Genomic DNA, 13,362 nt, shown 5'->3' with positions numbered 1-13,362 from the left:
CTAAAATGATCATGAGGTGGGAACTGGTCATGAGAAAGACAATTACCATGCAAGAACACTGACACTGTGGGGAGGCTGGCCCAGGTGTGTGTGTGTGTGTGTGTGTGTGTGCACATGCGCGTGCATGTTTGTTTTTCACACAGAACACAAAGAAGGTAGCATGAGCAGGGCTGATTTAGGAGTAGGAATAGAGATGTCACTCAAGTGTAGGGACTCAGATTGCAAAGCTGAGGTGCTTCCTGTATCCAGACATCGCTTGGAGCAGTAGAAGGAGACACACCTATATATTTGTGTCTAAGTGTGCATCTGCGGAATGGGAGGGGACCTAGAAACATTTAGGGAAATCCCTGTGTGAAGAAGGTACATCAAAGGGACCCCGCAGGAAATGACCTCACTTTCTTCAAAATGACCCAACAATGTAGAACCCTGACCAGGCAGCCAACTGCTTAGAGACGGCCCATCAGGCTCACTTGTCCAAGACCTTAGAGAGAGTAGGATGTTCTCTTGCTGTCTTTGGACTACTGGAGACTCAGGTCTCAAGAAAGATAGGAGTGAAGGCCATGGAGGGGCCTGGAGATACTTAGTACTCTCCTGCCTCCAATGCTTCTGGCCTTTTGGCCAGAAGGAAACAGACTTGACACAGGACAGCCAGACCCAGGACCACGAAGACAAGGTAACCTCTATGAACTCTCAGTTTCCCCCAGTGTTGCTCTGCGTCTTTGACACTGTAATGATTGAGGGGAAACTTGTAATGATAATAATCAATGAGAATGTTGAAGATCTGTGTTTGCTTGAACCATCTACCCTGATGTCTCCATAGGGTGTGCATGAGTGTGCCCCAAAGGACATGAAGGAGCCCTATAGAGAGTCCCGCATCAGTGCAGACATGGTGGAAAGGCTGGTGAACCACCTGGTGCCATCCCTGCAAGGTGATGGCGACCCCTTCTATGTCCCTGCCTTCCTGTACTCATACAGAAGGTTCACTACCACACAGCATGTGCTGGACCTGCTGTTCAAACGGTGAGTGCCCACCTCCAAGGTAGGAGGTCTGAGATTCTCTTGTTGGTTCTTGAAAACACTGTTTCTACTTCTTGTTCTTAATTGTCAGGTCCCAGAAGTATGGAGTGAAAAAATGCTTCTCCCAGTCTTGACCTAAGGGAGCCTGCCGTCCAAACTGAATGTAGCTGTCCTTAAATAAGCTCTCTATCTTTTGCCTAATATTTCTGAGGCCTTGGTGTAAGCACTTTTCTTATTTGTAAAGAACATTCCAGAATTCCTATAGTAGTACCCAAAGTAGATGTGTCCAGATTGGAGACCTATGGAGGGCAATATGAGAGACCTGAGATCACTGAGATGTTGGAATAAAGACATTTACACATTGTACAAGCATTTTTGAAGCACCTAGTATATGCATGAGAACTCATAATTGTGAGAGCAGACAGAACTTTCAGGTTCTGTATTTTGACTCTTGTCCAGGTAGCTACCTGCCTCCTAGATGTCTTTTAGGTGGGAACCTGAGATTTTACAGGTGACATCTGTTCTGGTCTCCTCTAGGTATGCATACTTCCGCCCGGATTGCAGAGAGGATGAACAAGTAAAGAGGTAAGTGGGCTTTGCAACAAGAGGAAGGACTTGGGTCTCCAGTGTGGGGTTATTTGAGCTCCTAGGGAAGGAATGGCTAATGCTCTGCTCTTGTTCATCTCCTGGATTCTAGTACCACACCGTTGTCCAAGCAGTGCCTGCAGGATGAGTATCCATGGGCATAGTTCTTGCAAGTGGTGAGATGTGGGAGTCTGGGGCCTAAGTGCAGCTGTGATGCACTCATCCATAAACCAGGCCATGCCAGGAGGCTTGTTCAGCTGTTCTCCACTGGAGGCTGGCAATGATGTGTGTGAGGCTCCCTGCTCACTAGGACCCCACAGCCCTGCTCACAGTACTCAGCTGCATAGGGCTGGATTCCTTCCTTTCAGTCCTCCTTGTAGGCAGAAGCCATGGAAGCGTTGGAGAAGGAAAGGCCTGTCTGTTGACTGTGTTGTCCATCCCCTCCCCAGCATCCTCTATTCTTTCCTGGACATGTGGATAGACAAATACCCCGAGGAGTTTTGTAAGATCTCAGACCTGTCCATTCTCAAAAAGCTGCAGACCTACTTGATGGTGAATATGCCCTACTCAGATCTGAATCTCCGTGTTCATATGCTTCTCATGGAGTTGCAGCAAGAGTCTAGTGATTCAGAGAAAGCGGATGAAGACTACTCAGGTAGGTGTTTGAGGCCCTGAGTGTGAGGTTTAGTACTTGGTGTGCTGGGGGGTGGTTGAGAAGCTCCTGTTTGCAGGAGCTGTCACTGGACCCTGGGCTGGGCACATGACCTTTTGTAGGACATGGCTGAGGTTCCCAGCAGACTCCTCTGTCTTTGGAAAGGCTGAGAGGGGGTCTCATCTTGGGGATCTTGTTTCTTGTATCCCACCACCACTTCCCCTTCTTCACAAGCCTGCATTGACTGCAGATTTGTCCTCATCTTTAGATCTGGGGAGTCACACATCTGGAGATTCAGAGGTTGAAGTGTGGTTTCCGCCAGTGAAACTGCAGCCAGAACCAGCTTGTGCACCAGAGGCAGAGAGCCCAAAATCCACAAGAATGCTCTAATGTTAGAGCCACATGTGACACCAGCAGTCCAGCCAGAATCACCTGCTAGAACCTATGGAACCTGTGTCTCACCATGTCAGCTGACACAGTGGCGTTTCACACATCTTGTCCTTGTTCCTAGAGAATGACCCTGTCACACTCTAGCACTTATGTGGTCTCTCATATCTGCTTTGCAGATATCACCAGTCTGAAATCCTGACAGAATCCTTCCATGATTTCAATATAGCGGTTTTCCCTGCCTCACAATCAGCCCTAACCTCTCCATGAGAAATAACCTTTTTACCCTTGTGATTCTTTTTATAAGTATTTGTTTTAATAAATTGTTAGTGCTCATTTTTCATTGATTTATTGTGGTTGTGATGTCCACTCATCACGATTGTACTGGGCATAGCAGTCTACCATGCAGACCATGCTGCTTCTGCGAGAGGCTCTATAGAGACAGACCACCCTGGAGGATTGGAGGTGAAAGTGCTTGCTTTGACAGAGATCAAGTCTGTGCCTGAGAGTGGTGCTAGAAATAGATAGTTGAGGCTGACTGCTCTTTGCTTGGGCTCCCAACATGTCATGGCTAAGGTCATTTGCTTTGAGGTCCAACCAACCAGGTGTCCTTCAAAGAGGTTTCTGCTTTAGTTTCAGGCTCCTGAAACTGAGAAGCAGTACCATGCCAGGGTCTGATGAAGACAAATTCTGAGATTCCTGCTTCCCATGAGCACAAGGCCTTGAGCACACACTCCATTGACCATGTTCAGTACACAATTTGAAGGGAGGAGTGGTCAGAGCTTCAGAGGTATTTCATGCTACAGAGCATGTTTAAACCATCCTGATTTTCTTGAAGGAATGGTTACTTCCATGTTGGCAGACAATGTAGGTGTATACTTTTCAAAACCTACTTTAGTAAGTGTACTTAAATGCTTTAACCTCCTTTCTAGCCCACCACCCACTATAGGCAGTGGAAAGGAAAGGGCAAAAAAGGATGTGGATGTGGTTAGAAATAGTTCTTTGGGGTGAATCCAACCTATGTTGTCAGGATATAAGCAGTTCAGTTCACATGAGTTAGCAGTGGTAGCTCAGTCCACTCTCAAACACCATTTACAAATCAGCAATGGCAGTTCAATCCAGAAGAAACCAAGAGGCTCTCCCAATTGGCCAGAGTCCATGGAAACAGCAAGAAGCTGCCTGAACTCCACCTAAAGTTCTTTTGTGCACTTCTATGAAGTCATAACAAATGATGATCCAAGAAGTAGGTAAGGTGAACCAGTGCCAAAGCTGCTTCAGTGAAGACCAGCATCACCAAAGCCCAATGAAGCCCTGCAAAGAGCGCCAAGGTGAACCAATATCACTCAGCATCATCCTCCGTCTGTCGGGTTAATATCTGTACACTTTCCAAACGTGTTTTCTCAAGCATCCTCTCTACCAAAAACATCACATGCCCTTTTTCCAGGCAGTTCCAGAAAAACAGTATGAGTTCTCAGCAAAAATACCCTGCCATGTGTCTGTTCCAGGAAAAAAATCCTCTCATAAGACAGTTTCCAGAAAAGCATCATATGACACAACTGAGTTTTCAAAGTATCAGGGGCCATCTTGGCTAGGCTAAGGCTAACAGGTGGCCTTCCTGGAGGTGGCCCACCACTTTTGCATGGTCTGAAATGGTGAGCTCTATGAGGCAAGGTTCAAAAGGACTTCATCTCAATATTGCTTCTTGCAGATGATGTCTTTCCTGTCACTATTAAATTAATATAACACTCCTTGGGCATTAGCCTACCCTGTTGAGCAGATTTCCTGTAGATCAACATAAAGATGAACTTTTATAAATTAAGGATGGTCAGATGAATTGATGATTCTGTAGAATTCCTGATCTGATTCAAATAATTTTGGGAAGAAAGTTTTAAGAGATTGTCTTAGTTGTTTTGCTAGAAAGATGTAAGAAAGCTAGAATCAAGAATAGAATGTGCCCATTCCTCATAATAGTAAGCAAAGGCTGCATAATAAAATACAATGAACTTTTATAATTACACTAAAAAGAGAAACAGACTTGGATCAAATTTGTGTTCAAGGAAAAACATTCAAGCCCAAGGAAGAAGCTACAGGTGTGCACTATGATAAGGCAAAGCCATGTGAAAATTGCTTTGAATTTATAATGAGCATATAGAATGAAATACTGCTTTGAAATTAATATCAACATTCTTCTGTAATTCAAATTTTATAACGTTTTATCTCTGATGTAATTTTCTAAGAGTGTTTGTCTAATACGGTGTGAAAAGGCCAAAGGGGAAAAAAATAAGATTGGTGGGTTGAGGGTCTCTGCTCCATCCATCCATCTATCCATCCATCTATCCATCCATCCATCTATCCATTCATACATCCATCCATGTATATGTCTGTTTATATGGACATATGAAGATATATATGTATGTAAACATGCATGAACACTTGTGGAATTGAGACGTGACTGGGCCTGGCCAGTGTGTGTGTGTGTGTGTGTGTGTGTGTATGAATTTATGTGTATCTGTGCATATTTTCCTGTGTAAATTATTTTTTTCCTTTGTAACATTTTATCTATAAGGTAACCTTTTTTTTACATAGAGAACTTTCTTGTCTAAAAGCTATAAAAAGCTGAAAGTCATAAATAAAAGGTGGTGTGGCCATGTTCTGTTTCATCTGGTGTGTGTGTTTTCTGTGTGACTCCTTTCCTTTCTGGTTTATGAAGAGTTAACCACTCAAGTCAGTAAGGGGCTCCTGACTGCCTGTCCAGAGAAGGGAGCATTAGTAATAAATCCCTTATCTAATTCCCTCCCCCACCCCCCTTTAGCAACAAGTGTCAATAGGTCCAGAGGCCTGCAGGCTCTGGCTTCAGTAACTTAAAGTCAAGATAGGTAAATGTTATTGTAGACAGCCACCTAATCCCTCATAAGATCAATGCTTACCCTTCTATCTTCCCCTTCAAGATAGAACCAGAGCTCTGAGCTGGTCTCTGGCACTAACAAAACCAGATATTTTCACTTGAGGGCAATGTCAAGGTTTTATTTTTATTTTTTCCAGTGTTTCTGGATACGAACTGGAAACTACATAACTGCACTCAGTATATTCTTGTCTCTCTGGATAATGGCATTGATGACTACCACTAATTGGTGTCCAACATATGCGATCATGGGCAGTTAAGGTGCTGGTCTATCCAGTAGGGCCAGTCAGGTTGTGCAGGACCTCTTAGCGGTCACAGATCTGCTTCCTATAGCCTTTTAGGAATGAAGGGGACTCCACTCATCGGTCTCCATGAGATTATTCTTGGTTAAAGGTTTTACAAGTCTCAGGTCTCTAGAAGCATGGCTCTGCACTTCAGAGAGTCCACATCATGGCATGGGAGGAGGGATGTGGAGGGCGAGATTTGCTGATGTAGCCCTGTTGCGCAGGAACTCAGCTGAGAGACCCCATCCTGACTCAGGTTGAATCAGGCTTCCTGGTGATTCAGGAAATCAGCATGTGCCAGTCCAACACAGCAGGGGACAAAACTAGTAGTGGCAGTGGACTGGCTGTAACAATATAATAAAGGAAACACAAAATGCTGAAGATACTTGTACATCCACACATGAACAGCAATGGAAAGGGCCCTCACAGGTCACAGATTAATTAGATAGGGAAGCAGCGAGCCACCACATAGTGTCATGAGAGGCACTGAGGAACTACCGAATCATATGCAAATTATGGATAAAATCTGCACCTATATCTTCATGTATGAATGAGCTACAAGTGAAATTCAAAATGATATCAGTAAGATATATAAAAGGGTATACTTAAAATGTACCCAGTAAAAATCAGAAGATTTCAAAAAAGAATTTGGGTAAATAATAATAGATACTGTGTTAGTCTGTTCATGATCTGAAAGATCCAACTGTCTCTACAGTTGTCAGTGTTGCTTGAGTTGGTGTCATCATTGCTGTCAGCAGGGACTTGTCAGCAGCAAATCAAGGAAAACCATCTTGACTCTCACTTCAGAGGTTTCAGCTCACCAGGGCAAGAAGGGCAAGAAGGGTGAGGAAGATGGAGAGGGTGGAGAAGGCAAGGTGCAGTTGAGCAGTTCACACCCCCACTGAGTCAGGAAGCAGAAGAGAATCAGCTCCTTGCCTGGCTTCCTTCTGTGATTCTGTCCAGACCAATGGGATAGTGTTGTGCACATCAGTGTGGGCGTTCCCTCTACAGCGACACTGAACATGAAGCATACAGAACAATGAGTAGGGTAGAAGACAGCAAAGGAGGACAGAGCTCTGGGCAGGTGGAGCAGCCGCAGGCTTTGCAGCTTGGTGGAAGTTGGGTGTTTACCCAGGAGGGTGGCAGGAGGAAGTGCCTCTCAGCCAGTATACACAGGCTTCCTGTGTTTAAGACACACAGTAATTGTACTGAGGTGAAACACGCACGGAGCTCATGAGGATTCCTATGTGGTCGGTGTTCCATTTCACAGATTTACTCAAGTATCTATATATTGCAGTGGCCCACTGAACTAAGACTGAAGGGTGAAGAAACTTGGCACACAGTGTAGATCAGGTCAAGATCATTAGGACTAGAGCAGGAGGTGAAGGCCGCATTTTGCAGTGGATTCCAAACAGGGCACAGATGTGTCATGCTACAAGAAGATGGATACGGCATTTGCACCAGGGAGTCAGGTGGCTTCACAGCCTTCTGTGCATAGTCCTCCAGGAGAGAGTGAGCTCCCAGCATTGCCTCCACTTCTGAGCATGGAGGCGAAATCTCCACTTTCTCTCCAATAGCTCTCTGGAGGGGAACAGCTAGGAGTGCACAGGGCATACAATCAGTAGAGCAGCTGGCACAGGAACCTTCCAATTGCCATTTGCACTAGGGAGCCAGGCAGTTCTACAGCCTTCAGTACACAGACCCTGCCAGAAGAGAGTTGGTCTCCCAGGAGTACTGACACAGGCTTACAGGCCCACATGAGGGACAAGCTCCAGCCAGGATAGCTAAAACTATTCTCAACAATAAAAGAACATCTGGGGGTATCAGTATCCCGGACCTCAAGCATTACTACAGAGCAATAGTGATAAAGACCCAGAAATGAACCCACACACCTATGGTCGGTCACTTGATCTTTGACAAAGGAGCTAAAACCATCCACTGGAAAAAAGATAGCCTTTTCAACAGTTGGTGCTGGTTCAACTGGAGGTCAGCATGCAGAAGAATACAAATTAATCTATTATCTCCTTGTAGCAAGTTCAAGTCTAAATGTATCAAGGACCTTCAATAAAACCAGATACACTGAAACTAATAGAAAAGAAAGTGGGGGAAGAGCCTCAAGCACATAGGCACAGGGGAAAAGTTCCTAAACAGAACATCAATAGCTTATGCTCTTAGATTAGGAATTGATAAATGGGACCTCATAAAATTACAAACTTTCTGTAAGGCAAAGGACACTGTCAATAGGACAAAATGGCAACCAACAGATTGGGAAAAGATCTTTACCAATCCTACATCCAATAGAGGACTAATATCCAATATATACAAAGAACTCAAGAAGTTAGACTCTAGAGAAATGGGGTACAGAGGTAAACAGAATTTTCAACTGAGGAAACGTGAATGGCTATGAAAAACCAAAGAAATGTTCCACATCTTTAGTCATCAGGGAAATGCAAATCAAAACAACTGTGAGATTCCACCTCACACCAATCAAAAATGGCTAAAATAAAAAACTCAGGAGACAGCAGGTGCCAGTGAGGATGGGTAGAAAGGGGAACATTCCTCCACTGCTGGTGGGACTGCAAGCTGGTACAACCACTCTGGAAATCATTTTGGCGGTTCCTCAGAAAACTGGGCATATACCCAGAGGGTTCTCCAACATAATAATAAGGACACATGCTCCACTGTGTTCATAGCAGCCTTCTTAATAATAGCCAGAAGCTGGAAAGAACCCAGATGTCCCTCAACAGATGAATGGATACAGAAAATGTTCTTCATTTACACAATGGAATACTACTCAGCTATTAAAAACAATGAATTCATAAAATTCTGAGGCAAATGGTTCGAACTAGAAACTATCATCCTGAGTGAGGTAACCCAATCACAAAAGAGCACACATTGTATGCACTCACTGAAAAATGGATATTAGCCCAGAAGCTTGTAATACCTGAGACACAATTCACAGACCAAATTAAGCTCAAGAAGAAGGAAGACCAAAGTATGGATACTTTGGTCCTTTTTAGAAGGGGAAACAAAATAAATACCCACAGGAGGAGGGAAAGACCATCCAGAGACTGACCCTCCTAGGTATCCATCCCATATACAGTTAGAAAACCCAGACACTATTGTGGATGCTAACAAGTGCTTGCTGACAAGAGCCTGCTATAGTTGTCACGTGGGAGGCTCTGCCAGTGCATGATAAATATAGAGGGGGACACTCTCAGCCAACCATAGAACTGAGCATGGGGTCCCCAAATGGAGAATCTAGAGAAAGGACTCTGAAAGAAAGGAGCTGAAGGTGTTTGCAGTGCCATAGGAGAAGGAACAATATGAACCACCCAGTAATCCCAGAGCTCCTAGGGACTAAACCACCAACCAAAGAGTACACATGGAGTTACCCAGCTGCATATGCAGCAGAGGATGGCCTTGTTGGACATCAAATGGAGGAGAGGCCTTTGGTCCTGAGAAGGCTAGATGCCCCAGTATAGGGGAATGCCAGAATAGGGAAGTAGGAGTAGGTGGAATGGTGAGCAGGGAGAGGGGGGATGGGCTAGGGGATTTTTGGGGGTGGGGAACTAGGAAAGGGGACAACATTTGAAATGTAAATAAAGAATATATATAATAAAAATTAAAAAAATGACGATGGATATGTGCTTCAGAGACATAGAGTTTGTTTCTCTCCAATAAAGCTGTCTAAGGTGGAGAGTTCAGGAGAGCTGGACACTCTTACTACGGCCTCCTGCTACTAGCTTCAATCTGGTCCATTCAGTCTTGCTGACTGCCTCCTTTCTGTTACTAACTAGTCAGACATAGAATACATAGAAAAGATTTTATGCTTTAGTGTCTATTTCACAGCCAGCCAGGCTCAAACTCCACAAAGTCTGTTGCCTGCCCACCCTAGAGCTTTACGTGAAGCCAGGAACCAGCCCTTGTCTGACTGACGGTCTTACAGCCAAAGGGGCAGACAGCCATACAAGGTTGGCCTCCTCCTTCCCAAGGCCAGTTCTTCATGGTGCTGTCATTGACTGTGTGGCCTCTCTGGTTCCAGGTTCCTGTTACCAGGCTTGGTACTGGCAAGCTGTGCTCAGATACCTTCTTAACAGATACTAAGAGGTGACTCCACAGTTGTCACATAGGAGGTGGAAGGCTGTATCTGGCAGGGTGTGGATCCTAAAGGCAGAGGTTGCAAGATGGAGACCTTGAGTGACATCAGAGTGGGATGTAGATGGAGAGGCATGAGACACAGGTCTCAGAAGTCCAGACAGCTCAGATGTTGGGAGTTTGGGATGGACAGTTCTTCAGAGAATAAGGTCAGCAGAAAGGGGAGTAGATGACTGGGAGGCAAGGAGGAGGAAATCTTGCCTGGAGCATTCTCAGGCTCTTATGCTGGTGCAAGGTCTCTCAAAGCAATATTTTTACACAGTAAGGATATTGATTTGTCAAAAAAAATGGAGGGCTTATGAAGTTAATCTTATACCATGATCCAAATTTAATAGAAGAAAGTAAAAGTCATGAGAACATGGAATTCAGGCTCAGGAGATGGGAGGCCCAGAAGCAGGCAGAGTACTTTTGCCAGTGTCTCCTGAGGCTGAGCTTAGTCTCCACAAAGCCTGAGATAACAGCTCTTGTCACTGCATCTCCAGTCAGCAGGCTACCTTCAGCTACTACACAGGTGCTATGATGGCGCATGAGCTAGAGCAAGCTTAGAGAATGTGGAGAGGTTTTTCTGGGAATGCAGTACCCTGAGGTCAAGAAGAACATAAAGAAACACAGGAGAACGTGGGTCAACAGGTAGAAGCCCTTAACGAGGAAACACAAAATCCCTTAAAGAATTTCAGGAAAAAAACAAACAAATAAGTGAAAGAACTAAACAAAACTACCTAGGATCTAAAAATGGAAGTAGAAACAATAAAAAAATCACAAAGTGAGACATCTCAAGATAGAAAACCTTGGAAAGAAATCAGGAGTCATAGATGCAAGCATCAACAACAGAATAGAAGAGATAGAAGAAAGAATCTCAGCTTCTGAAGATACCATAGAAAACATTGACTCAACAGTCAAAGAAAATGCAAAATGCAAAAAGTTCCTGACCCAAAACATCCAGGAAATCTAGGACACAATGAGAAGACCAAACCTAAGGATTATAGGTATAGATGAGATCAAGGATTTACAACTTAAAGGGCCAGCAAATATCTTCAACAAAATTATAGAAGAAAACTTCCCTAACCTAGAGAAAGAGATGCCCATGAACATACAAGAAGCCTACAGAACTCCAAACAGACTGGACGAGAGCAGAAACTCCTCTTGACACATAATACTGAAAACACCAAATGCACTAAACAAAGAAAGAATATTAAAAGCAGTAAGGGAAAAAGGTCAAGTAACATATAAAGTCAGACTTATCAGAATTACACCAGACTTCTCACCAGAAACTACGAAGGCTAGAAGATCCTGGGCAGATGTCATATAGATCCTAAGAGAACATAAATGTCAGCCCAGGCTACTATACCCAGCAAAACAATCAATTACCATAGACGGAGAAAACAAGACATTTCATGACAAAAGCAAATTTACACAATATCTTTTCACAAGCCCAGCTCTACAAAGGATAATGGGTGGGAAATACCAATACAAGGCAGTAAGCTACACCCCAGGAAAAGCAATAAAGTAATATTCTTTCAACAAACCCCAAAGAAGATAGCCACACAAACAGAATTCCAACTTTAACAACAAAAATAACAGGACGCATCAATCACTTTTCCTTAATATCTCTTAACATCAATGGTCTCAATTCCCCAATAAAAAGACATAGACTAACAGACTGGATAGGTAAACAGGACCCAACATTTTGCTGCATACAAGAAACCCACCTCAATGACAAAGAACACTCACTACCTCAGAGTTAAAGGTTGGAAGACAATTTTCCAAGCAAATGGTCCCAAGAAACAAGTTGGAGTGGCCATTCTTATACGGGGGAAAAATTGACTTTCAACTAAAAGTTGTTAAAAAAGATAAGAAGGGACACTTTATACTGGTCAAAGGAAAAATCTACCAAGATGAACTCTCAATTCTGAACATCTACACTCCAAATGCAAGGGCACCCACATTCATAAAAGAAACTTTACTAAAGCTCAAAGCCCACATTGCACCCCACACAATAATAGTAGGAGACTTCAATACCCCACTCTCAACAATGGACAAATCATGGAAACAGAAACTAAACAGAGACACAGTTAAACAAGTTATGGACCTAATAAATCTAACAGATATTTAAAGAAAATTTCATCCTCAAGCAAAAGAATATACCTTCTCAGCACCTCATTGTACCTTCTCCCAAACTGACCATATAATTGGTCACAAAACAGGCCTCAACAGATACAGGAATACTGAAATAATTCCATACACGCTATCAGATCATCACAGCCCAAGGCTGGTCTTAAGTTCAAACAAAAACAACAGAAAACAAACATATACATGGATGCCTACTTAATGGTAGCTTGGTCAAGGAAGAAATAAAGAAAGAAATTAAAGACTTTTCAGAATTTAGTGAAAATGAAGATACATCATACCAAAACATATGGGACACAATGAAAGCAGTGCTAAGAGGAAAAACTCTTAGCTCTAAGTGCTTCCAAAAAGAAATTGGAGAGAGCTTACACTAACAGCTTGACAACACACCTGAAAGCTCTAGAACAAAAAGAAGCAAATACATCCAAGAGGAGTAGAAGGCAGAAAATAATCAAACTCAGGGCTGAAATCAATCAAATAGAAACAAAAAGAACTATACAAAGAATCAGCAAAACCTGGAGCTGGTTCTTTGAGAAAATCAACAAGATAGATAAACCCTTAGCCAGACTAACCAGAGGGCTCCGAGGCACTACCCAAATTAATACAATCAAAAATGAAAAGGGAGACATAAAAACAGAAACTGTGGAAATTCAAAAAATCATCAGATCATACTATAAGAGCTTATACTCAACAAAATAGGAAAATCTGGACAAAATGGACAATTTTCTAGATACATACCAGGTGCCAACGTTAAAACAGGATCAGATAAACCATCTAAATAGGCCCATAAATCCTGAGGAAATAGAAGCAGTTGTTAATAGTCTACCAACAAAAAATGGCCCAGGACCAGATGGGTTTAGTGGGGAATTCTATCAGATCTTCAAAGAAGAGGTAATACCGATTCTCTCAAACTATTCCACAAAATAGAAACTCAAGGAACACTACTCAATTCATTCTATGAAGCCACATTAACACTTATACCTAAATCAAACAAAGACCAAATAAGGAAAGTGAAATTCAGACCAATGTCCCTTATGAACATTGATGCAACAAAATTCTGGCCAACCAAATCCAAGAATGCATCAAAACAATAATTCACCACGATCATGTAGGCTTCATCCCAGAGATTCAGGATGGTTCGATATACAGAAATCCATCAATATAATCCACTACATAAACAAACTCAAAGAAAAAAAAAACACATGGTCATTTCATTAGATGTTGGAAAAGCTTTTGACAAAATTCAGCAT

At 43.0% G+C, this 13,362-nt stretch overlaps 1 protein-coding gene across 1 annotated transcript in view; it reads left to right on the top strand.

Moving 5' to 3' along the window:
- The window catches only part of LOC127664580 (uncharacterized), an 84,010-nt gene that overhangs the window by 9,543 nt on the left and 61,105 nt on the right, over positions 1-13,362 (top strand). Inside the window, exons 3-5 of the mRNA XM_052156630.1 lie at positions 821-1,020; positions 1,555-1,602; positions 2,052-2,257. Coding sequence (XP_052012590.1) covers positions 821-1,020; positions 1,555-1,602; positions 2,052-2,257 — 454 coding nt within the window. The remainder of the gene's footprint in view (positions 1-820; positions 1,021-1,554; positions 1,603-2,051; positions 2,258-13,362) is intronic.

This window comes from Apodemus sylvaticus, chromosome 14, assembly GCF_947179515.1.
Source record: "Apodemus sylvaticus chromosome 14, mApoSyl1.1, whole genome shotgun sequence".
Lineage (NCBI taxonomy): Eukaryota > Metazoa > Chordata > Mammalia > Rodentia > Muridae > Apodemus > Apodemus sylvaticus.
Note: the sequence above shows the minus strand (reverse complement) of the source record. Positions and strands in the feature narration are given on the sequence as shown.